Raw genomic sequence first — 24,974 nt, 5'->3', positions numbered from 1 at the left:
TATGATAAAATAATGCACGCAATTATTATTATTAGCCAAATGCAGCGGCCAGCTCAGACGCCCAGCATCCTTCGGTACCACTATGTTGATAAAAGCTTCTGAGCTTCTCAGCCAACAAATACATGTTGCTAAGACTTGATTCGTACACACCTCAGTCAACAAATATATGTTGCTAAGAAGATTCAAACTCGAAACCTCAAGCAACACATGTCTCCATGCTTACCACTTGAGATAAGACACTTCAACTAAAATTGTAGTGGATAAACTTTTTATAGTGATCGACTCCACTGTCGAAACGGTCCTATATCAGAAAACCCTCTAAGAGATTTTTTGGAGGCACGGTACCACTAAGTTGATAAGAGTATACTGTCGCACAACACCTCAGTCAACAAATATATTTGCTATTTTTTAAATCTCAAACAACACATGTCTCCTTGCTTACCAAGACATTTCAACAACTACATAAAAGCACAAGTCTTTCAAATTTACCCCTCCAACTTAGGAATTTTGCATCCCTGGTTTATACCAAAGCCTTGGGCCGTCATCTCTCGTGTCTCTCAATAATTGTAACAATTCCTTTGGCACTCTACGCGGAATTTGTAGGATTGGAAAAAAATATATGAAATTGGAAAGCTTATTTGCAAACAGCGCCCGATGGAAAAAAGAAACTACGAGGGACTAATATGAATATACGTACAAATATATGACCTCTTTCTCCGTGGGATGAACGCTTTGCTTCTGGGGTTCGTCGTTTCACTTCGTTATCCCTGCGAGCCGCGAGCGAAGGTGATGAGCCAGGCGGAAGATTAGGGTAAGTCTAAATTGAGGATGTGATTCGATGGACTCTTCGTGAACCCTCGTTTTTGGAGTTACTGGGAACTCGCTGTTTCGTGTTGGTGGTTTTGTTGTTTTTACTGTCTGCGTCTTCTTCTTAGGGCGGAAGGAAATCTTGTGGACCTGTATCTTTGGGTTTTGATCGTGATTATCAAATCGAGTGTGTTGTGAGATTTCCGAATTATGGTTTCCTACGAATTTGATGCTTGTCTTTAAGCTTGTCCTGGGTTTTCTCGCTCTGTCTATTTATTTATTTTTTATGTGCTGTTAATTCCTATGCGTACGGATTCCCCCGTTCAATGAATTATTTTTTCGTTTCTGGTTTGCACTTTAAATTTACCTTTGATACTGAACAATTATGGCTTCTTACGGGACCTGTGGTCATTGTCTATCTGCACTCATTGAGTGATGGCCACCTTGTGCTCATGCGAATTGTGGAACGAGGACTCGTCATATTACATTTTGCTTACCTACTTGAAGAAGTGGTTTGTGTATTACTTAGTATTTTGTAATTTGAAGTTGTATTAGTCATACCTCGAACCACCCCTCAGATTATTTCATCCTTGGAGGTTTTGAGTGATGTTGTTTAGAGGGAAACTCATTTCTTCATGTGTGAATGGTAGATGATTTTGTTGTTTTTGTACAGACATATAGGTATTTTTCAAAATGAAGAGCACGCAACTACAGGGACTTCTTCCATCATGTTCAACTCCATATGAACGAAAAGGATATAAGGAAATCAAGTGTTCCTCTATGTCTACTTGTTCAATGGGTACTCATACTCTCAGGATAGCAAGTGCCCATCATGTTTGGATTAACAGTATAAATGATTCTTCACCAGTCCTTGACCGAGCTAAGTTGATGCCTTTGGTGACCGAATGTAGAAGACGAGTTTACCCTTTTGTCCAATGCCAGTTTTCTTCATCTGATAAGCTGAATGGAAATGGAACACCTGAAATTTTCACTCAGAAGACTGAGCAACCTTTAGATCAAATGAAAAACAGGCTCATGTAAGCTCTATATTGTTCTTGTCATAATATTTTTACCTATTTTGAATGGGGAAATTCACAACAAATTGTAGGCATGATAAATTGTAGTCACTAAAAAGAAGGGGAAGGGTATTGTTTCTCACAGAATTCTGTTAATGTTTCATCAATCAGATACTGGAGTTCCCCCTATTTCATTGAATAATAACTTAATATGAGCCACTTAGATTATGAATAATAAAACCCAGCCCATTCAATCTTCTACAGCTATGTTGGATAAATATTATTCATCTGAGGTTCCATTGCACTTCTAACATTGTAGACAATTAAAGAGTGCTAGTTAAGGCTGCTTGAAATGAAAAGGGTTTGTCTGTCATGAAGACTAAAATTATTAGTTGCTAGTTAATTGGGAAAGGAGAAGTGTATTATTATTCAAGAATATCCTGTTAATCTTTCACTAATATTATACTTTGACATCCAAGTTTCTTCTATTTCATAGAATAGCATCTAGTGATCATAATAAATTTCTTTGAGTCACTTAGATAGTTATATTATGAACAACAGGAAAATAACCAGCTAACACAATCTTTCAACTATGTTTGATAAATGCTTTTCATCTGAGGTTCATTTGCACTTCTGACTTGTAGATAAATTAGAGAGCAATACTAGTCTGCTTAAAGTGAAAAGGGCTTGTCTATCTAGAAAATTTTGCAAATACTGACACTCATGTGTTACCCTTTCCAAGCTTCCACCATTTCCCATGATAACATCAAGCCATGATAACTTGCAGAAGGATTCTTTCGGCATAGAGGGCAAAATATTTGGTTCCTCTAGGAAGCTAGTCAAGTCAATAGACTCCATCTAAGGGATTTATTGAACTCATTGGTGGGATTCTATTTCTAACAGATCTAGTTTGGTTCTTTAATGTTGATTGAATTGAGGTGTTGCTCACAAAAATCCAAATCCAAAGGCTTTGTCTTTATGAACTCTAGATCTGAAGTTGAAGGTTCCTTTTATTTTTATGTGAATTTATTATCTGAAATATTTTCATTTGTTTTATTCTATAGGAAAAAGTATGGTCATACCGAATTATTTCACTCAAAACTGAAAAGACAATTTAAACTTATGGGGTCTTAGATTGGTGTAAGATTTGTAAGCTTTTAAGTTTTATGCTGCCTATGATAACATGGGTAATAGGGACATTCTAATTTGGTAATTTTTAGGTTTCTTCCAATGGTACTAAGGGCGCAGTAATAGTTGTTAAAATCGATATCGGAGTCAAGATTGAATAGTATCGGTAGGATCGAATTGGTAGGATTGATGAAATTGATATCCTTTTTATGTTTATATATGCCATATAATAAAGATGCTTTATGAGTTTTATGTTTATATATCCATTTTAACTTTTCATTGCTAAAGCCAGAAATGGAACTATTGCTGCATTACACCATAAACTTCTGAATTTGCTTGAATCATGCAACATTCTTCTGGCAAAATATTACTCGCAATCTTAACCTTTTTTCATAGTTTTCATGTGCTTCAACAAATGATTTGTTGTATAGTTTGGTTATGACTTGTGCATCCAAGGAATACTGCAATATCACATCTCAGATAAACAAATGTTTCTCCTTATCAGCCTATTTGACAAGAAGTTGATAGTTATTCATTTGAAAATTGTACCTAATTTTCATTTTTCAATCTATTCTACTGCTCTTGGCATTCAACAGATATACATACATTAGCCATCATGCAGAATTTCTATATACTACTTCTCTAGTTTGACGAGTATCTATTTTTTTTGTTGTTTGTTGAGACTTTGAGAGAACAACACCCAATTGCTTATGATAACTAGTATGTTTCAGGATTGTTAATCATATCATTATCATTTTGCTGTGATGTGTAGGCTGTAACTTAGTATATAATGTATCGTAGGATTGATGCAATTATTCTTTTATTAGTTATTTCGTTTCTCTTGTTGGCCAGCACTTTTATCTATTTATTTTTAATGTCCGGAACTTGAAGATGAAACCAACATTTAAATGTCAACCCGTGCTGGTTGGTACTTGCGGAATTTACCATTTTGCCCATCAAATGGCACATGAAACAGCTTTGATACTGTGACTTATAACAAGTGCAAAGGTCAGTTGAGGTTTTTGTGGCATTGGTGTCGTCATGTGAGAGGTTTGCAATGTCAATGAGATTCCTTCATGTTTCAATTTTCATGATGTCAAGAGAGATTGAGAGATTGTGCAAGCAAGTGAGATAGTGTCTAGGGTTGAAGAACTCGAAGTGCAATGGCAAGGAGTAAGGGAACTTGAGAAAACAAATGCACGATGTGTGCGAGATTTCGCTGTCATGCATTTGCATGATTAATTAGGGATGTGCTTGATGCCCTAATCATATAAGTTAGATAATATAAATTGGTTTAGGTTCGAAATCTTGAGTTGCGTTGGTGATTCGGTCTTTGACTAGAACACAATATATGGAGACAAACTATAGAAAAAAAGAACGTTAAGCCAATTTTGGCATGACAAGGGGTATCGAGTGTTGACATGATTAACATAAAGGAGACATTATCTTGGTGTGTAGTTTTAAGTTTTGATAATTTATCAGAACGATATGTTTCAACTTTTGCTCAACACTATACGAGATTTCAAACCATGAAATTAGTTGTATAACTTTATAATTATACTTATATAAATTATAATTATAAAATAGTTAAAAATAGTAAATATAAGATAGAATAGCTTTTATTATAAATTAGTTATATTAGTTATATAATTATAATTAAATAGAAGCATCAAAACCATACTAGCACGATATGATACTTAAATCGTATCGATATGGTTTTGGTATTGTATTGATATGGTGTCGCGACTGTATCAATATAATGTCGAGATCATGTAGTTACGGTGTCGAGATTGTATCGTTACGGTGCCGAAATCGTAGCGTTATGGTGCTGAGATGATATCATTACGATGTCGAGACTGTATCAGTACGGTGTTGTGAACATATTGATACAATGTCAAGACTATATTGATGCAGTGCCATGAATGTATCGATACAATGTTGTGAGCATATTGATACAACATCAAGACCTTGATACGGTGCTAAGACCTCGACACGTTGCTGAGACGGTATCGCCACAATGCAGAGATTGTCTCGATAAGGTGTCGAGGTCATCTCGATATATGGTGCCGAGACTATCTTGACATAGTGTTGTGAACTTATCAATACAATGACGAATGTTATAAGGTATCGTTATGGTGTCGAGTGTTGAGACCCTATTGATACTCAGTACAGTTCCATGAATGTATCGATACAATACAATGTTGAGATTATTTCAATACAATGCTGAGACTGCATCAATATGGTACTGAGACCGTATTGATATAGTGTCAAGACTGCATCGATAAGGTGTTGAGACCATATTAGGTAAGGTATCGAGACAGTATCGATATGATATCAAAACTATATCAATATGGTGCCAAAAGTGTATCGATGAGTTTCTACAAATGTATCTTTCCAATCAGAAATCGAAACTCTACTATAGCTCGAGATTTAAATTTTGGATAAAATGAAGATGTGGCTCTAAACTTAAATCTTGGATAAAACCAACATTCACAGTCACAATTGCATTGTGATAACCAAGCTTTAAAATATCGAGTCGTGCTGAGGTTTCGGTCTCGGATCGGAACGATATAGTTTCGGTACCGTGCCAGTATAGTTTTAGTATTTTTAAAATATAAAATATATTAACTAAAATAAAAAAATTAATCTAAGTATTTAAAAATAAAATATTTTTTAAAAAATAATAGGATAATTTTATGGGTTTTAATTAAGTCTATTTAAATTATTCCCAACTATATCTAAGAATTAATTATTAAAATATTTATTAAACCTAAGTTCAAAAAAAAAAGAATTGTGACCAATCACGCTCGATGGGGGCGTGCAGGACCTGTGCGACGCCTTTGATATCCTGGCCGGAATGCCGGTGCTGGGCTAGTGTCAGTCCCGGTCCGTTAGTGGAATGAATTTTTCGCCGGTATCATGCGATACGACTCGAGATTTTAATCCTTGATGACACCATGTACTTTTATTGATTCACCTTAACTTCTGATTTAGTTCAGCATTCTAATCTGTTATCACTTTGTAAAGAAATAATGCCATTTCTTTTTTGGTATTTTTATCATATGAATGATAACTTCCACATTTGCTTCCATGACAATGCATTGAAGAAAGAAATGCTCTTGATGTCCTACACTAATTTTGCAGTTGCTTTGTCCCATTATCCTTTATTGGAGCCATCTCTGATAAGTGATTGATTTTTTTCTTCCAGCAACTCAATTGGAGATCCTAACAGTGGATCCCGTCCTAGTAGTGTCAGAAGTGAGCTTGTACGTCTTGCTTTACCAGCTATTGTTGGCCAGGCTATTGATCCGTTGGCACAGTTGATGGAGACAGCATATATTGGTAGATTAGGTATTCCATCTTTGTGACATTGGTTTGCTTTAGAGCATAGATTTGCAGAAAGTCTTAATAAAGTAGTTTGGTGTTTCTCTTTTTATTCTAACTCTTTCATTATATCAAATATAAATCTTTAGCATCCTTTCTATATTCAATTAATTCAGTTCGTTACTTTTGTGGTTGGTTACTCTTCTTTAATCCTAGAAATTAAGAATCCTGTGATTGTCCAACATTTATCAATTGGCAATATTTTTATTTATCAGCACTGTTTATTTATTTATGTACCGTGAGGGAAGCAATCGAGGCCAGATCTCACTTCATAATGGGTGAAATGAAACTTGGTCGTGTTAATTACAGCACACTGATAACAATATGAGTTAGTAACCAAAAGTGAATAACTGATGGTTCTGAGGTCCTAGTCCTAATGTTTAAACAACACACAAAACCTCCTGAATAGATTCCATATGTCCTCAGTTGTGATTTGAAGTTTGAACAATGTGAAAGTTTTTGTTTGTGCTTGTGCCACAAAAACCATGTCAAAATCATAGTTTGACTAACTTTTTCATCATAGGCTCGTCCCATTTTGTCCTTACAATTGGTTAAATACAACTGTGTTATCACCTGAAATTCATTTGGTGTAGGAGTCAAGTTCACTGGATTTGTGCAGCCATGGCACAATCTAACAAATGTGTTGTCTAAACTCGCCTTGTTTTCCTCAATAGGAAGGTGTAATTGGGAATACATCATTGCAGAAGGTTGGGTGCTGCATTTTGTTGAGTCAGAGGAGTTAATAAAAAATTAGATCATCAGCAATAAATTACCTCTCCATGGTGATTCAGCCCATTGATGCACAATTACACTGTTTGTGATTTCCAGATCATCAATTAGGACCACACTAATGTTGCAAGGAGGATGATACAGGCTCTAGAAAGTGATCAGTCCAAGTTTAAGCTGCTATCTTTTCCACCGTTCTCACTGTAGAGAGCTGTGTAAATTTTTCCAACAGGAGGGTTCAGGCAAGAACATTGCCATGGAGGTTAACACAAGCTTCCTTCCAGGAGCTTATTGATTTCCAGAAGATTCTTTCCTAGATATAAGAGAACCTGTTGGCCACTATCTCCTCGTAACATTTTCATTTGGAGAAGTGGGAGTCTTGGATAAGGGTTGTCCATGTACTAATGAGTGGCAGTTGAGGCATTTAGTGAGAAAGATCAGTGATCATGCAAAGGAGAGTGGGTTGGAGGAGCAAGAGCCCTTGTCTAATATGTATTTGTTAAAAGGTATATTATATATCGATACTATATAGTAGCCCACTCCAATAATTCAATTTGATTTTAGCTTCCATTGACCTTAAATTGAATCTAGATTGAGCTTACATATCTTAGTTCCACAAATTAGGGATCTAATTAGGTTTTAGCTGAAGCCAATTAGGCCCAAATTCATTCATTTAGATCCAAAATTAGCTCAACATGGTTTAACCCTTTCTGATCAGAAGCAACTTGACATCAAGATGGACAAGTTCCTGATTTTTATTGAAATTGAAAATTTTAACCTTGCTCTATGCCAGTAGCGATGGAATGGACTGCTAGGCACACTCATTTGCTTCAAGATGGATCCTTGTGATGGGCATCCCCAAGAGAATCTTCCATGAAAAAGGCATGGTTCTCCGTTAGGAATGATAGGTGTGTGACTGTCTAGTTGATAGGCACATGACAAGGGATCATGGAGTTCTGACTTTGAAGTAGGGTATGTGGCTCTGTGCTAGTAGCGGACAAGCATGATTATTCATGATCACTAGTTATGTTGACAAGTGTATGGTTCATGGCAACAAAAACTGGGTTTTCACCCACTTACATAAGATTTTTCCCATAAATAGCAAAGTAATGAGACACTCATTGCTTTTTAATCTGTGATACTACATACCAATACAACCAAGACAGTTGAATATTACCCTGATTTTGCACTATCCAATCTGTTAGAAATACTATCGATATAGCTTTACATAGCTAGTTTAAGAAATTTGCTCTTGTTTGTCTAGCAATCTTTTTCTGCAAGCCAGACAACTTTGTGAAACATAGTAATATTGGATGGTTTCTTACTATGATGAAATATTGAATAAAGAGAGTTATGGATTTAGAAGATTTCATAGAGGGTGAACTAAGGTCCGAAAGGCATAATACTTGTCGTATATTCTTATTTTTTACATTAATTTAACTACTGAAGGGGAGCCTTGATGTAACAATAAAGTTGTTGCTGTATAACCTTGAGGTCACGAGTCCGAGTCGCGAAACAACCTCTTGAAAAATGCAAGGTAAGGCTATGTACAATAGATCCAATGTGATCTGACCCTTGCCTGGGACCCTGCATTAGCAGAAGCTTTGTGCATCGGTCTGTCTGTTTTTTAAATTTAACTTCATTACTCTAATTAAAACCTTAGGATTTTTCTCTTTTTTAAAAACTTGGAATCCCACCTTTTTTCTTGTTTTTTTGCAACATCAAATACAGTTTATCCTCTCCCGAACTTCCCATATGTTTTGAACAGAAATTCTTGGAAAGTATCCAAACTTTTTTAGCATCCCTTGATCTACTTTGTGGTAATGCTTGTTGGATGGCAGGTACATTAATTGGTTAATATGTCTGGCTAATCGTATTTCCAGCACTAAGTACTCGTATAGATTATATTTCTTTTTCTTTTATTATAACAATGCTTATGAATATCTTGTTCTCAACTAATCTGTGACAAGTATCGGTGACGTTTTTATGCTGCATCTGTTCTGAATATGTAATGAATAATCAACCAATTTACATGTTCAAATTGGTGACAATTTTCTTTCCTGAAAAAATTGTTTTAGGCCCTGTGGAGTTGGCTTCTGCTGGAGTATCAGTGTCAATTTTCAACATCATATCAAAAATTTTTAATATACCGCTCTTGAGTGTTACTACTTCATTTGTAGCTGAAGACATCTCAAAAACAACTAGTAAGCAATTCATTTGGTATATTATATGAAAAAGAACAATAGTATTTGTTTTGATATCTGCAAAAATTTCTTCTCATAACTGACCTAGCTTTGGTGGCTTGGTAGGGAATGATTTGGAAGATGATGAGTTAATGGATAAACATGTTTCTTTTGTTAAGTCAGAAAAATTGAGACTGCCCTCTGTCTCTAGTGCCTTACTTTTAGCTGCAGCAATTGGTACATTTGAAGCTCTTGCTTTATTCTTTGGGGCTACCTTATTTCTCAACTTGATGGGAATATCACCTGTAAGTTCATAGATTATTATTATTATTATTTTTGGGTATGATACTCTTGGTCTGGAGGAGCTGTAAGTGTGCGGGTATATCTGAATTGCCTGTTTTGCTTTATTTGTCTGCCATCACAACTGGCTGTACAAGAGCTTGTGTCTCAAATTCAGCTAGTCTTTTATGTTCATCATTTTCTTAATGCCTTATTAAGTTCATTTCATCAACAGGCTTCACCTATGCGTAAACCATCCCAGATATTTCTTTCTTTAAGAGCACTAGGTGCTCCTGCTGTTGTGGTTGCTCTTGCGGTGCAAGGTGTCTTTCGTGGTTTCAAGGATACCAAAACACCTCTCTTTTGTGTAGGTTAGTTAGCAACCTAATTAAACATAATTTTGATTATATCTGCATAATTTTTTACTGGCATATTCCGTATGTGCATCCTGATTGGAGTACCAATTAAAACTTCACTTGTATCTCTCATTTTCTGATAAAAACATTTTTTATGTTGTATCCAACTGTCAGAATTAACAGACAATTATTTGATTTTTGCACATTACTCCCATAAGGGTATGCTGTATGCATGATCTCTTTGCCTTCTGTTACTACTTCAATCATCTCAGATACAATCAATGGACTGTGTTGCCAATTGTTCTTACTAATCAGATGTCATGGTGATCAATTCACATTCTCAAACTTTAAACTACATGCAGTACAGATATCATAATAGTGTTGACAAGTCTCTTGCCATTTGTTTTGAGTACCATTACTTAAACATTCTTGTTTGTATGAACTGTCAATCAGTTTGTGCCAGATGCAACTTTTGTGGTGGCTTTGGCATGTCACACTCAATGTTTTTAGGTTCCACTTATGATTATTCTTTTTTGTCACCATTTAAGATATACAGCCCCTTCCATCTCTATGAATGTTTAACTTTTTATTTGTTCCATTAATGGTTCTGTTAGTAGGCACCACATTTCTATATTTTTATTGATTTTGATCAGGATGAGTACTCTTGAGTGACAACTTCCTCAGTGGGTCGTATAGTCAAAAGCAAAGATTATTTAGTACAGGAAGATTTATTTGTCGGGTACCACTGACATGGCTTGCTTGATACCGATGTTATTGATCTTAAGTTTCTGTTTTTTTTTATTGCTTTAGTTTTGTTACAATCTTAGTGTCTTGTGTTTGTTTGTTAATGAACTTTCCTGTGCCTGTTGCAATTGTACACCAAAATAATTCTGAACATTCTCAATATTTTAAACCTAGCTCAGTTCTAACTTCTAAGAAAAAGATATATCTCCTTTTGTTTTTTATCTGGCTTATCCTTTAATAAATAAAATGAGAAATGCCACAGTAGGGGTGTTTTTAAAACTTCAATCTTTTAGAGTTTTAGTATTCTTAAAAACAATTGGTTGCACTTTGATTTTAATCATTTATGTAGCAGAAATAGACTAATGTGATTACATAATTGGATGTGGTGACCCAACTAGAATTAGAGTAAGAATGTTGGTTACTGGTGTTCCATGCAATGTAGCGACTTGGATGTTATTGAAATCTAGTTTATACTCCCAAACCAGAAAATATGTGACCTGAATGCAAGTTGTTTTTTGCATCTGAGAATGGAGAGAAAGATATGTTGTGTACAAAATTGTATCCACCCTAACATCTGTGACTTTCGGGTGGATCAGTTGTTTCTATATTAAATTCTGAGAACCTGTGCTTCCAAAATGTTCGTTGAGTTCTTATTTCTTCTATTTATTTATTTTTACTCCTAACAGTTTTAGAAATCTAAATGTAATTATGTTTCCAATTCATTACTCTTTTCTAAGTAATCTTTTGGTATAAATGCAGGGCTGGGCAATCTTTCTGCTGTGTTTTTATTACCAGTATTTGTGTTTTATTTCCGCCTTGGCATTGTTGGAGCTGCTATGGCCACTATTGCATCCCAGTAAGTTTTAATTTTGGTGTTGGTTATTCTGTTTGAATCTGTTTATCAACTAATTGGATCTTTATTGCACCCCAGTAAATTTCAACTTTGGCATTGGTTCTTCTTTTTGAATCCATTGGTTAATTGGACCTAATGATGACAGAATATTTTAGTCTGTAATGCTATTATTTACTTAGGTTACTGATGTTTAAACTGTTGGATCTTTTTCTTCTCCTGCAATTGCATTGGAGTACTGGTAGTCATGCACTTTTTGCATTTAATCCTTTGTACGAACAAATTCTATTAGGAGATATTTTAGAAGCCGTTAAATTGATGAATTGCTATGTTGCAAATTGGTTGGTTATATCCATATGAAACATATGTTGTGATTGACTAGAAACTACAAAAACCCCATGAAGCTGTAATTGTTACATTTTGTCAATATAAAAGGATACAGACAGGAATCAGTCATAAGTAGTTACATGATTGAAAATAAATATTTATTTCTCATATGAGATAAAAGAATAAACCACTACTTCTTTCTTCATACTGTTTAATGAAAGCATTTGCTGTACAGATCCATTTATGTACTTGGACATCTTATCAGTTGACAATGTGAACACCCCTAGGGAGATCCTAGTGTCATACTCTTCTTCTTGATTCCTCTACCAATTTGACGATACAATAGAGGATTGACCTTGAAGTCATTATATGGTTGTTCCTTTGCAACCTAGGTGTCATCCCAGTGGTGAGACTGTGTACCATGTCTGTGAAGTCCTAAGAGCCTATTTCAGTAGCTGGTGCAATTAGGTTCCTGGAAATATGAATGTTCTGCATCTATATATAATGGTTCAGTTATTACTGATACATTTCTGAATTGTAGTTTATCTTTTGTTGATGCTAAAATTTTAAAGTTGTCAGGTACATTACTACTTTTTTACTGATTTGGGCTCTTAGTAAAAGAGCTGTCTTGTTACCCCCTAAGATTGAAGATTTGGAGTTTGGAGGTTATGTGAAATCGGGTGAGTTTTCTTTTCTTTTTTGAATAAACATCTAGAACAATCCATGTGCAATATCCATGGTAGCATGTTTCATGAAAGTATCTGCGAGTGACAAAAATATTTCTAGCTAAAACTTAAAAGAAGGTGGATACCTTGTCTAATGAGTGTTACTTATCATCAAGTAACAAATACATTAGAACCAAAGTCAGCCGTGAATATTGCAGGACAATGGGTTCTCTCTAGTCTCTATTGCCATTCATCTAATTAGCTGCATGATATTTATTATGGTACCAGTTGCAATTTCCACAAAGTGAAGGATTTATATTAGAAATTACTAGTAACATGTTTTTTTTTACATTGATTTTCATGTTCGTTGTTTTATTTAACTCAATTGCTACTCAGACTTAAAACTAAAAATCTTTTGCATTTAAAGCAACCACTGCAAAATTGCGCCATACATTCTAGTTCCTGTATAGACCAAGCAGCATTGATCATGATTTATGTAAATCCATATTTTCCCAAAAAATAAGGATAATCCATACCCTCTATGCATGCCATGTTGAATTAAGCAGTCAATCTGTGGTGTATCGTTGAAGGCAACACGTGTTGGTCTTGGCAATTGCCATCACCTGGACACTGCAATTTTCTTACAAGTGAGTGATTAGGGAGACTAAGCAATGTCATGGAATCTGGATCATAACATTGTAAGTTTGAGCTAAACAAATAACTTAGCCTAAGAGTCATCCAAGAAAAGGTATGGACACAAGGTGATGGATGAGGGGATTTTATCATACAATCCTATTGATATCAAATTATATATTAAGCTTAAATTCAGATTTAGTATCCTTGAAACATATATTTACTGAAATTTGTTTGTGTATTTATTTTAATATTGAAGGCTTTCAGAGTTCTATTTTGATTTGAATTCTAGATTCAAATAGTTGGTTTGTGTTAAACTAATATATTATATGTTACTAGACTAAGTCTATGTTGTAGTTCTTGTGGTGCTTTCTACCTTGTATATCAAGAGAATCTACTCATTTATGTCATTATTTTCTTTCTTTCAAATTGGTAAGAGAGCAAAATCCTTAAGAGGAGAAACATCAATGCTGCATAGCTACGGTTACCTATACTGCTATAACACCTATAGTAACCAGAGGTCAGTAGCCATAACTCTTGTGCTGTGTTAAAATACCTTGCCCATACTTACTCTACTTCTTCCCTCTGTCACGACTTCCATCCCTTCTTTATCTTCTTAAGCATTCCTTTCCCATCATCTTATCATTTTCTCTACTTGAATGGAATAAGTGACGGAACTTGATCGCTTTCTCTCTATTCTAGAAATAGTGGGACATATCAATGACGCCTTCTATTAAGAACTTTGAGTCTTGTAGGGCCATTTGTTTCTATATCAAACTTGATGGTACAGTTATCTTTCTTTAGTCTCAAGCTTCTGTTTGTTTTGGGTTCTCATTTTCTTGTGGGAAACTCACTGATCTTGATGCAAAGCCACAACTGGATATGGTTGATATGATCAAACAATCAAAGTGCAAAGATTCTGATGCTGTTCTTGGTAACTGAACAGCCTTGTCGAGTCAAAGAGAATGTGGGATGTTTCATCATTCTGCATGTGAGATGATGTGGTGAAGACCTTGAGGGATTAGTTCTAGATCAAATCTTCAAAACCTATGGTATTGCAGTGATAATAAAGTAACAATTTGCATTGCTACTAATCTCATTTTCATGAGTGCTCGAAGCATATATAGGTGTATTGTTACTTCATTCATGATGCAATTCTTACAAAGAAGATTGTGACTCTTGACACATCTAAAGAACAACTTGCTTATACTTTCACCATCTTTGGGTGCTTCTGATTTTATTATGCTAAATAACAGAATGCACATATATCAATATTTATGCTTCAACCTGAGGGGACTGTTAAACTAGTTTATTATGTTTGCCATACTAAGTCTAAGTTGGTTTATTGATACTCTGTACCTTTCCTCTTCTATATATAGAGAGAGGTTTTACAAATAAAGTGAGCTAATTCTTTTCTTTCTTGCAACTGTTTGATTGCTTTGGGTAGCTTAAAACCTTTGGACAGTCAGTTGCCTCTTTTGAGTACTTGCATCTGTGGCAAATGTCTCTTGTTGGCAACTTTGAGGCTAGTGGAAACAAGTACATACTTAGTTGATCGCATGTTCACATACATTTTGTGGGTCTTTGGAACAATATGAAACTCATTTGAAAAATATTCTACTCAGGTGGTTTGCTGCTTGGAAGAACACTTTCAGTCCTAATTACAATGACTCTTGGCACATCAATGGCTGCTAGGCAAGGGCCTTTGGCTATGGCTGCTCATCAAATTTGTTTGCAAGTATGGTTGGCTGTATCTTTACTTTCAGATGCATTAGCTGTTTCAGCTCAGGTACGCTGTTGAATCCATTGTCAGAAAACTCAACTGCTTTGTGATTGTTTCAACTTTCAGTTGTATATAAAACTTGTTACTTGCTGGTGAACCTTGATATTTGAACTTATGTTCATGGATGTAGCAAAGGCAACTTCATATTTGACATCTTAGGAAGTTATTTATTTTATTTACAACTAGTCATCTAGGGGTTCAAGCTGCTAATGTTGTGCATCGATGATTCACCCTTCTTTACGGTAACATGACCGTTTGACCTAAACCTAATGAAAAGTTAGACAAGTATGATCTCTGCTGATCCATATCAACTCATATTGTCAGGACACATATCAGCACTATGACAATACCATTCTAGTTGGGGATTGGGACCTTAATTTATACCTCCATGATGGATATATTAGTATACATTCTCATTAATATATCAAATTCCTGGTGGCAAGGCTTCCAAGTCCCCTAAGAAAGAAGTATGATAGATTGGACTATTTGTCGACCTACAGCCCGTCAATCTTTGCGTTATTACTTTTGCATATTCAATGACAATGTAATTTAACCTAAGACCATAAACAAGGTAGTCAGACCAGGAATGCAAAGTTAGATGAATCATTTTAAAATAGATGCCGATTTTTTACTTTGGTGGATTTTAAGTATTTCATTACTTGGTGAAAACAATTAGCTAACTTTAAGCATCGGAAGGAAGAAAAAATATTTGGAGTTTTTTATGTTGCGGATTGATTACTATTTGGAGATGGCAATAGAAATGACTGCTGAACTTTTTGATGCACAAAAGCAGACAATTGCCTATATGTTGGCAAACAGATTGCTGAAGTAAGAAGGGCACAACATGCTAACCAGAGCCGAGGTGAGTGTGTCCTTTAATGACACAATAAAAGTTTAGTCTAAAGTTACTTACACTCTATTTGGATGGGTGGAGAGAAGGTTCATTAACTGAAGGGGAAGGAAGTGAAAGAGAGGGGAAGTAAAGTATTAATGTTCCCCTTGTTTAGAAGGGAGGGAAGGTTCATTAATGTAACATGTGTTACTTTGTTTGGGAGGAAAGAAAAGGGAATGAATGTTAAATATATAAAATTACAAAAATACCCTCACTTCTGTTAATTTCCATCAATAATGGTGGTGAAAGTTGAGATACGGAAGGTGGTAACAAGGACAATGCATTTTCTTGGCGTATAAAAGGAAAAGAAAAACTAAGCATTGAAGAAGATACTTGGGGCAAACATGTAAAATCTCAAGAAAAAATCAACATGCTCTTTGGATAAGTCCTTATCCCTGTTCTCGGAGGAGGAGGAGAAGAAGAAGATTAGGGTTACCTATCTTTGTCCTCTTGAGTTCTGTTCTCAGAGAGATATACGATGAGAGTCGGCGCCAACGTTGTGGAGTGCGAGCGGTCGGACACTGGACGGTGATGACGCACATTGTATGAGGAGTGATAGCATAAAGATGAGATACCTAAACAGATGAGTTAATTTAAGAATTAATATTTTAAAATAGGAATAAAATTGGAATAAAATATTTTTCAATTCTCCTTCCCCTTCCTTACACCCCAAATCGGGGTGTAAGAAATTGTACTGCTTCATAAGCATGCAAGAGTGAAACTTACCCTTATCTACCATTCTCCTCCTTGACTCACTTCATCCCAAACCAGAGTCAAAATTCATCCCAAACCAGAGTCAAAATTCTCCTTCTTATTTATCCTTACCTCCCCTTCCCTCACCTCCTCCCAACAGAGCCTTAGGGTCTAGCTGCATGAAGCTGATATTCAATAGATGATAAAAATATAAACCATTTGAGTTCTAACTAGCAGGTCTATACCTGCCTAATGAAGTAATAAAAATCAAACATGACAACAGAATAAGTATGCCATATATTTAAGGAAAGTAAGAAATTTAATAAAAATTGTAGGTTCACAAATAGCAATACTAAGGTGACCTTCTGACGTAGTAGATAACTATTGAATCCGTTGATTCGCACACGAATATCAAAAGCAATCTTTGATTCCGTAGAATACCAGGAGATAGACAACTAAACTTAACGTTTGGGAAGAAACGACGCAACTGTAAATTCTTATTAATCAAAACTATTTCAAAACAACTTAACATATGCTTAAATAGACCCATAACCTAATTAACACAAGACGAAAATACCCCTAAATCCTAACTCGACAAAATTAATAAAAATATTAAAATTGCTTCTATTATTCCCGTATCATTCTCCCTGGGTTGAAAAGAACTCGTCCTTGAGTTCAGAGTAGTGTCAGGTGATAGCCCAGGAGGAAGACCATCTGACATAAACTCGATAACATCTACTAGCAGCTGTTGAACTTTGAGAATCCTTGTCAATCCAATGATGTCCTTTCTGTGCTTCCTCTTGATCCAACTTGCAAACTGGTCCCACTCACTTTGATATGGTGCCAGAAGGTCTAAATGATGATGACATAATGTCATGATATGTCCAACTATAAGAACTCGGAAGGATATGTTGTCAATCCATAAAAAAGGTTGTAGCATCAACGACAGGGAAATTTCTTTCTTTTAAAGCTTTATTAACATAAACATGAACAACCTCATCTACCATAGAACACATAATTTGTCTTCTGTGCAAGCACATAGACAACATCAAGTTTAGCATCATTTTTCATATTATCATCTTCCTCTGATTCATCTTGGCTACCAAAAGCATTATGAATAGAATATTTAGGTGAAATTGGTATGATGATATGTTCGTTTCTTTTGTTTGGGACTGCAGGCATAGATTGCTTATTACCTTCTTGAATGGTTTGAAGACGAGGCAAACTTGCAGGAATCGGATATCCCTTTTGGTCTTCTTCCACCAAGAATGGTTTATTCGTCAATGATTGTTGCTCCTTCAATGCCTCATCTTTGTCATAAATTGGATCACCAACTATTTCGATCTTGTCATCCACATCTTTTTTATAAATAAAAACTCTTTCTTCTTCATCAAAAACGTTCTCTTCCTTCTTCGTGTTTATCCGATGATTGTTTTTGTATTGCACCAAACTTCCTCTATTCAAAGTTCCCAACAATGCTACAATCCTCTTTGCTAGCCGATCTACCCACAAGTCAAACTAACTATCAACCACCTCTTGGAACCACTGCTCCATATCACGATCAAAAGCGTAGTCAACGCGTTGTGATCTTCTCATGGCATGAATCCACAAGATCAACTTGGCTCTGATACCAACTGACGCAATAGATAACAATTGAATCCGTTGATTCACGCACGAATACCAGAAGCAATTTTCTAAAACCTATTGATTCTGCAGAATAGCAGGAGATAGACAATCAAACTTAACGTTTGGAAAGAAACAACACGATCACAAATTCTTATTAATCAAAACAGTTTCAAAAAAACTTAACATACGCTTAAATAGACCCATAACCTAATTAACAAAAGACGAAAATACCCCTAAACCCTAACTCGGCAAAATTAATAAAAAGACTAAAATTGCTTCTATTATTCCTGCATCACCCTCGTTAGCATCTTTTCTCCTTTTCTATTGATATTAATAAATACCTTAACTATGAAAGATCAGTGTAATTCGAAATTTGCTAAACATGAGTTAGATGTAACTTCTAAAATGATATTAAGTTATGGAGCTCTGCTATCTGATTGATTGAAAATTGCTTAGAATTTGGGGACTTGGAATTTGATACATTTTAAGTGTTATTAGTTTTCCTTTTATTTCATACCGCTATGGTTGTTGTGAGATCCTTGAAACAGCCCAAATCTGTGTTTGTATATGCCTATAATCAGCATGCTACTGGAAATCCAGGATAGTGTGTATTAACAGGTCAATATTTCCACTTGATAGATTCTGCAAGCCTAAACAAACGAGACCTGTTGACTGGTAGTTACTGTATCTAGTACTGGGGCACGTGCACAACATTAGACATGCTTGTATCGGATGTATCATTGACAAACATATCTGCTATTTAATGACTGTATAACAACTGTAGGCTAGCCCAGGGAACAATGTAGGCTTAAACTTGATAAAACAAAACTTTGATCTATAATGCTGAAAGAAAAACAAAACAAGAAGTTTTGTCTAACCTCAGCTTGATTTATGCTTAACTGATAGATTAAGCTTCTATTTCTAAGCTTTATTCTGCTATTGGAGTTGTCAAATGAATATCATCTTCTCTTCGATTCCAATTCTCTATTTTATTATGTAGATATTACAATATTATGCCTTTTCGCCTCAAGTGTCCTTAGTGTTTGCTTTCTTTTCACATCCATGAAATTTTGGTATTTTAAACTGCATATTGGATTTCAAAGCTTGCAAATAATGCTGCTTTTCCCCTTTCAAACATAAAAAGATACATGCTGTGAAGATATTTATTTATTTATTTATTTGAGTGTTGCAGCCTGGGAAGTGTGTTCAATTCGAGGTTTGGTTTATAAGTTTCACAACTCATAAACCTTGTATTTTATGCCTCACAAACACCAACTGATAAACTGGATACTAATATATATCAAAGACTAACATATTTTACTGTGTTTTTCATTTTGTAGGCGAACTGTCTGTGATTCTCTAACATTTATTCAAGTTATATCTGCACATATCCTATGCTTTTCCCCTCAAAAGTTTAATTTTCTTTGGTTTTCCTCTTCATTTCTTAGGCACTGATTGCAAGCTCTTATGCAAAATGTGACTATGACAGCGTGAAACAAATCACATTCTTCGTCTTGAAGGTAATTACTTTTTTTTCTCATCAGGTTCTTCTTTAGATTTGATATCCAATTCAAGTTATTACATTTCTTGTTCAGTAGTTGAATTCATGATTTTAGAACAGGATACTAACCACACTTTCTCTTTGAATATTGGATCACTCGACATTTTCTTTAATTAAACTTCTCTCTACTTATATTTTTCAACCAGGCAGGGTTATTTATTGGCATAGCGTTAGCTGTAGTCCTAGGTGCATCATTTGCTAATCTTGCGGAATTGTTCACCAAAGATGCTGGAGTTCTACAGATTGTTAAAACTGGTGTGCTGGTATGAACTGTGACAGAAAATTCATACATTTTTGTTTGCCTCCTGAAAATAACTCTTTATTCATTTCAGTTTGTTGGTGCCACTCAACCTATAAATGCTCTAGCATTTATCTTGGATGGTCTCCATTATGGTGTTTCTGACTTTGCCTACTCAGCATGGTCTATGGTATGATGCATTTGAGTGGCTGGCATCAAAATATTATAGAAAGATATCATCCTTGAGAATTTTGTTTTTATTGCAGATGACAGTTGGAGCAATATCTTCTGCTTTTCTCTTATATGCCCCATCTATTTTTGGACTTTCTGGTGTTTGGTCTGGCTTGACCCTTTTCATGACCTTGCGGATGGTTGCAGGTTTTTTGAGGTAAAAAAAATAGTTGATATGGATTTGGTTGTGATATTCCTTGCTGCATAGTCATGATTTGTATCAAATCTGTTTGCTGGATTAGGTTAAGACATTAGTTATTCCTTGCCTTGCGATGGGAGGAGCTTGGGCATGACTGCCTACCAAGATATTACATCTTAGACTAGCTCAAGTTTATACGTAATGTTATTACTGATAAAATACTGGTGTGAATCTCAGGTATTTATTAGCAGTAACTTTGTTTGTAAATCTAGACCCTTAACTATCATTGCAATTATGTGCCCCCTCTTGGAGTTTGGGGTTATTTGATGTTTCCCTTTTCAATTCCAGAGTCTCCCACTTTAGTCCCTAATTTAAATTTCGTGACACTAGAGCAAAAGTGGATGCGTAAAAACTTCAAAATCCAAATGGTAGTGTCCTTTCTCGATCAACACACCAGTTTTCCTATAGGTTTGCCCTTGGCTTAAAAATCAACCAAACAAGGGGCAAGGGTGAAGTTAATATATAAACTATAGTGGACATTTTGAAGTTTTATACCTCTCTTTTGGTGAAGTTTCCCAAAAGCCCTGTAGTCATTGCTAGCAACAGTTAGTACTTAGTAGACACTAGTCAAAGTTATATTTGTGCAAAATTTGCATGCCTTTTTTTGTTTTATCAATGTTTTTGAACTCAGACTAGTGAGCACCACTTCAGTGGTTTATCTGTTAAACTAGATTTGATAAACTATCTAGAATAAAAATCAAAAGAATTCAGGTCAACCAGTTTGCTCCATGCGGTGGGACCAGTTTGCAAAATTCTCCATTATGTTCTTTAACTCCGTCTGGTGTTGCCCAAAATTTGAACTTGATTGTGATTCTTGATTAGATCAGTTGATTCAATTCTGATTTACTAACATTATATATATATATCACTGAAGCTTACTGCCCTTCATCATGCAGATTAAATTGGAATACAGGTCCATGGCGATTCCTACATCAGGAAATTCCTAAGCTTAAGGTAGGTGATGGTGGTAGTGGCTTTCAACTTTTTCAGAAAAGCATGCATTTGAAGCAGATATTGATTCTACATTTTGATATTATTTTAGTTGATTCTTTTAATCAAAAGGATTAATGATCCCATGCTGGGCTTGTTTAGAAGTTCATAAGATGACTGACTAATTACAAACTATGCTAATAGTTAAATCTGCATAGCAGTAGATCTGATTCATTATATGAACAGGTATCGCTAGTTAATTTTGTCACCCCATTATATATCAAACTAATGTAACCTCCATCTTGTCACTACAGATTTAAATTGGCATCCAATTGTAAGAAAGTCTTTTTGATGTCACAACATTTGTTGCATCAGACACATGACCTTAGTTTGTCATTCTAGCAATACAATCACCAAACTTTTCATTCTATTCTACTATGCAATCTCTTCATTATGATTGCTCATTTGTCTACCTTTTTCGAGAGAAGGCAAATTGCTGACTGATTTTAATTAAATGTAATTATTTGCAAATTGTGGCATTGATGTGCTATTTGCAATAAAATATCTATTGATGTGTTACACTGTATCTTTTTGTGTATCTGTAATTCATTCTCTTCCAAACTTCCTATTTGACTACCTACTGCACATACTGGTCACCTTCACCTAAAACCATGGTATTTAAGTGGACCGTTCAACAGGTAGGTCTTTATGAAACCTAGTTTTGGCTTTGACATTAGCATTGGGTTCTTGACATTGGGGTCTTCCGTGCAATCCAGCAACACAAAAGTCAGAAAGTGATGTCATTCTGAAACTAGACTGTCTGAATTTCCCTGTCAGCATGCACAATACTATGAATCCATCAATCATTTATTGGCTATCTCTACCATCATCATTGTCATCATGATTTTTGACAAGCAATGTGATACGAGGAAAATGGAAAGTTCTGTTTTTTCCACTGGTGAGCATGAATCTTGTCATCTGAAGTGTATTCTCTATGTAGCCTACCGTTTCCTAACAAGATAGGGATGAAACAATTGATATCGAGGTAATGTTAATGTTTGCATACTATATACTACTATGCCAACTTCGTCACCACAGGAAAGTGAAATACAATTTCCATGTGGTAAGTCACTCTAAGTAACATTAACTCTTTTTATTCTTTAGGAAAGTTTGTTTGGTGTTTTCTTGTTCATGGAGATAATGAATCTATCTTGTTTGATATTATATCTATTTACTCTGGCAGATTAGAACCAATGCTCTTGGTTCGTTTTTTTTTCTTTTTGCAAGGAAAAACTGAAGGTGACCTTATGTTATTTATTATAAATGCTTTCTTCTTTAACTGTTTTTTTTGGTTGATAATGACAAGTGGTCTGATTTCTAATTCCTTTTTTTAGCTAAGCCTTTTACCCTGGCAAACTCTAAGAAAAATTCTCTCTTGGAACTATGTTGAAGATAAGCTTAGATCAACGCAAATGACCACACTGCAGCATCTCAAATTGTTCAAATGCAATTTTCTTTTGAAATATATTAACATCTCATTGTTAGGTTCTCCATGATGCTTGGTTTATCCATGTAAAATTGTTAAAAGTTGGATGCTGAGATTCCTTAAACCTCAATCACTTGTTCAGTATTCAATAATTCTCTGTTCACAATTTATTACTCACAGAAATGCAGTGATGATTTTCATGTTGTCATCCTCTTTTTAGGTACCATATGGCGCGGGTCCCCCCTTGTCACTTGAAGATGAGGTTGAGTATGACTATGCATCTACTACTGAATGAAGAGAAGAAAGACAGTCTCACATTATGTTGTCTCACAATCATTCACCATCACTAACCATTTCTAGCCTTCTAGGAAATCACAATTAATGGCTTACTTCAGACATTTCATTATAGTTCATTCAGTTCATCTGATTCGACCAAGAGAAAAATTTATCGAAACAGCTAATGGGGTGCCTAGCCTAGTCCGAAACCATTATTCAAGTGCGTCTTCATTTTTGCTCTTTAGGAATAGGGAGAAGATTAGTGAGACTCATATCTGGTCTTCCATAATGTTGATCGCCAAGCTGGAGAAGATGAGCAAGTAGTGGTTACAAGTGAAACTGAAATCAAGCAAAACAACAGGGAGGCATGCACTCGTTCAATACTCCTACTTTATGCTTGTGGCAAACAGATAAAATGTCATCTCCAATATACTATTATGTGTTCATGAAAGTCTAACATCAATTGTTCTAGATTTGATTATGTTCCTTCATAAGTTCATCATCAAGGACTTGTTTCCCTTGGATTAAAGTCTTACCACCAGTGCTGGAGGTAGTAGATTTTCAAGCATATATGAAACTTACCTATTCATACTATTTTTTCCCCCCAAATTACGTGTCTTGAGTTCGATTATTTCTTTTGTTGTGATAAAAAAAATCAAGCTTATATATGGTGATGAAAGTCGTTTAGCCCAGGTAAGGTATTAAATTGTTTTGTGACAGGTAAAGAGTTTCAAGTTGAAGGCTGATGATTCTTATGCTATCATATGACAGTTAGTACCGGGCAAGAAACTGCTGAGGCAGCAAAAGCCATAGAATGTTGTCAATCCCCTATAAGAGCTTCGCTTTCCCCTCGGCCTTTGCTCTCCTTTTGACCTTGATGTGCTCGTCGGGCCGCCTGGAATCCATGTGAAGGAGCTGCACTGAACTCGTCGAGGAGTTTCATCAAACACCTTGGGGCACTGGTTTATCCATCCACCAAGCCTGCAGTGGTGCGTATGGAGATGCAAGATCCAAACTCAATGGCTCAGACCAAATTTACAAACCTTCTCGTCGCGTCTCAATTTACAATTTAATCTTCTTGTTATCCACTAGGAATGTATTTCCATAACGTGATAGTAGTAGGCAATATGCAAACAAAATTACAACTAAGTCTTTTTTTTTTGTAACTTCGAATGATTCCAACTACCATTCTGCCAAACAAAGAGGCTCAAGTGTCAAACAAGGATAACAAATATTAAGCCTATAATTTCCGTGAGTGTCCTCTGTGTGTGGACACGGATTTGATATCATATGCGTCTTATAGAACATTTTGGGTGTTCGAAATGGTTTCAGGCGCTATGATTCGTGCAGACATTCGGAACTGTAATAATATTATTTTTTTATTTTTTATTTTTTTATTTATGATTAAGATTTTTCATTTTAGAATTTAAGGTTGGATTATAGTATTATATATAAAAAATTTTTAAAATGAAAAAAATTTAGTTGTTCACAAGGTGTGTCGGATAAAAAGTGTGAGACAACAATTTGATACACCTAATGAGTAATTAAATTTTTATTATTTTAAAAATTTGTTATACTTAATCATATAACTCATTCCTTAACTCCCAAAGCAAAACATCTTAAATAACTTAATTATAAGTCAAGAAAATAAAAAATTAAAAAATTACACTATTATTGTTTTGGGTGCCCAAACACTTCCAGATGCTTTGAATTTGCTATTGCGAATGGTCGTGCAAAATAAGAGGCACAAGGTATCAGTCCTCTATATATATATATACACATGAATTGATATCTAAAGCGTTTTATTTTGCATGACTTATCTGCAATAGAAAATTTCAGTACTTGGAATAGTTTTCAATGTCCGAAACAATAACAGTGCATTTATTATTATTATATATTATTATTAATTTTTTATTTATGATTAAGTCATTTAAAATTTTCTTATTTAAGAGTTAAGTTAT

At 35.1% G+C, this 24,974-nt stretch overlaps 1 protein-coding gene across 2 annotated transcripts; it reads left to right on the top strand.

Moving 5' to 3' along the window:
- Positions 1–738: 738 nt before the first annotated feature.
- On the top strand, positions 739–24,232 carry LOC141816555 (protein DETOXIFICATION 45, chloroplastic). 2 transcript variants are annotated; one of them, XR_012600710.1, is made up of 16 exons: positions 739–811; positions 1,481–1,844; positions 6,160–6,302; positions 9,140–9,265; positions 9,371–9,549; positions 9,759–9,894; positions 11,383–11,479; positions 12,380–12,480; positions 14,724–14,887; positions 19,541–19,612; positions 19,800–19,916; positions 19,986–20,081; positions 20,158–20,279; positions 21,218–21,275; positions 22,958–23,706; positions 23,785–24,232. XR_012600710.1 is itself a non-coding variant. In XM_074704316.1 (15 exons), exons 2-15 carry the CDS (start codon positions 1,501–1,503, stop codon positions 23,030–23,032), a joined length of 1,830 nt encoding a protein of 609 aa, XP_074560417.1. In that variant the 5' UTR covers positions 739–811; positions 1,481–1,500; the 3' UTR covers positions 23,033–23,711. The 2 variants fall into 2 exon arrangements, 1 of the variants encoding a protein (XP_074560417.1); XM_074704316.1 differs by lacking the exon at positions 23,785–24,232 and having other exon boundaries at positions 22,958–23,711.
- The last annotated feature ends 742 nt before the right edge of the window (positions 24,233–24,974 follow it).

The sequence above is a fragment of the Curcuma longa genome, chromosome 2, assembly GCF_044706935.1.
Source record: "Curcuma longa cultivar G26 ecotype Majalengka, Jawa Barat chromosome 2, ITB_CL_G26_1.1, whole genome shotgun sequence".
Lineage (NCBI taxonomy): Eukaryota > Viridiplantae > Streptophyta > Magnoliopsida > Zingiberales > Zingiberaceae > Curcuma > Curcuma longa.
Note: the sequence above shows the minus strand (reverse complement) of the source record. Positions and strands in the feature narration are given on the sequence as shown.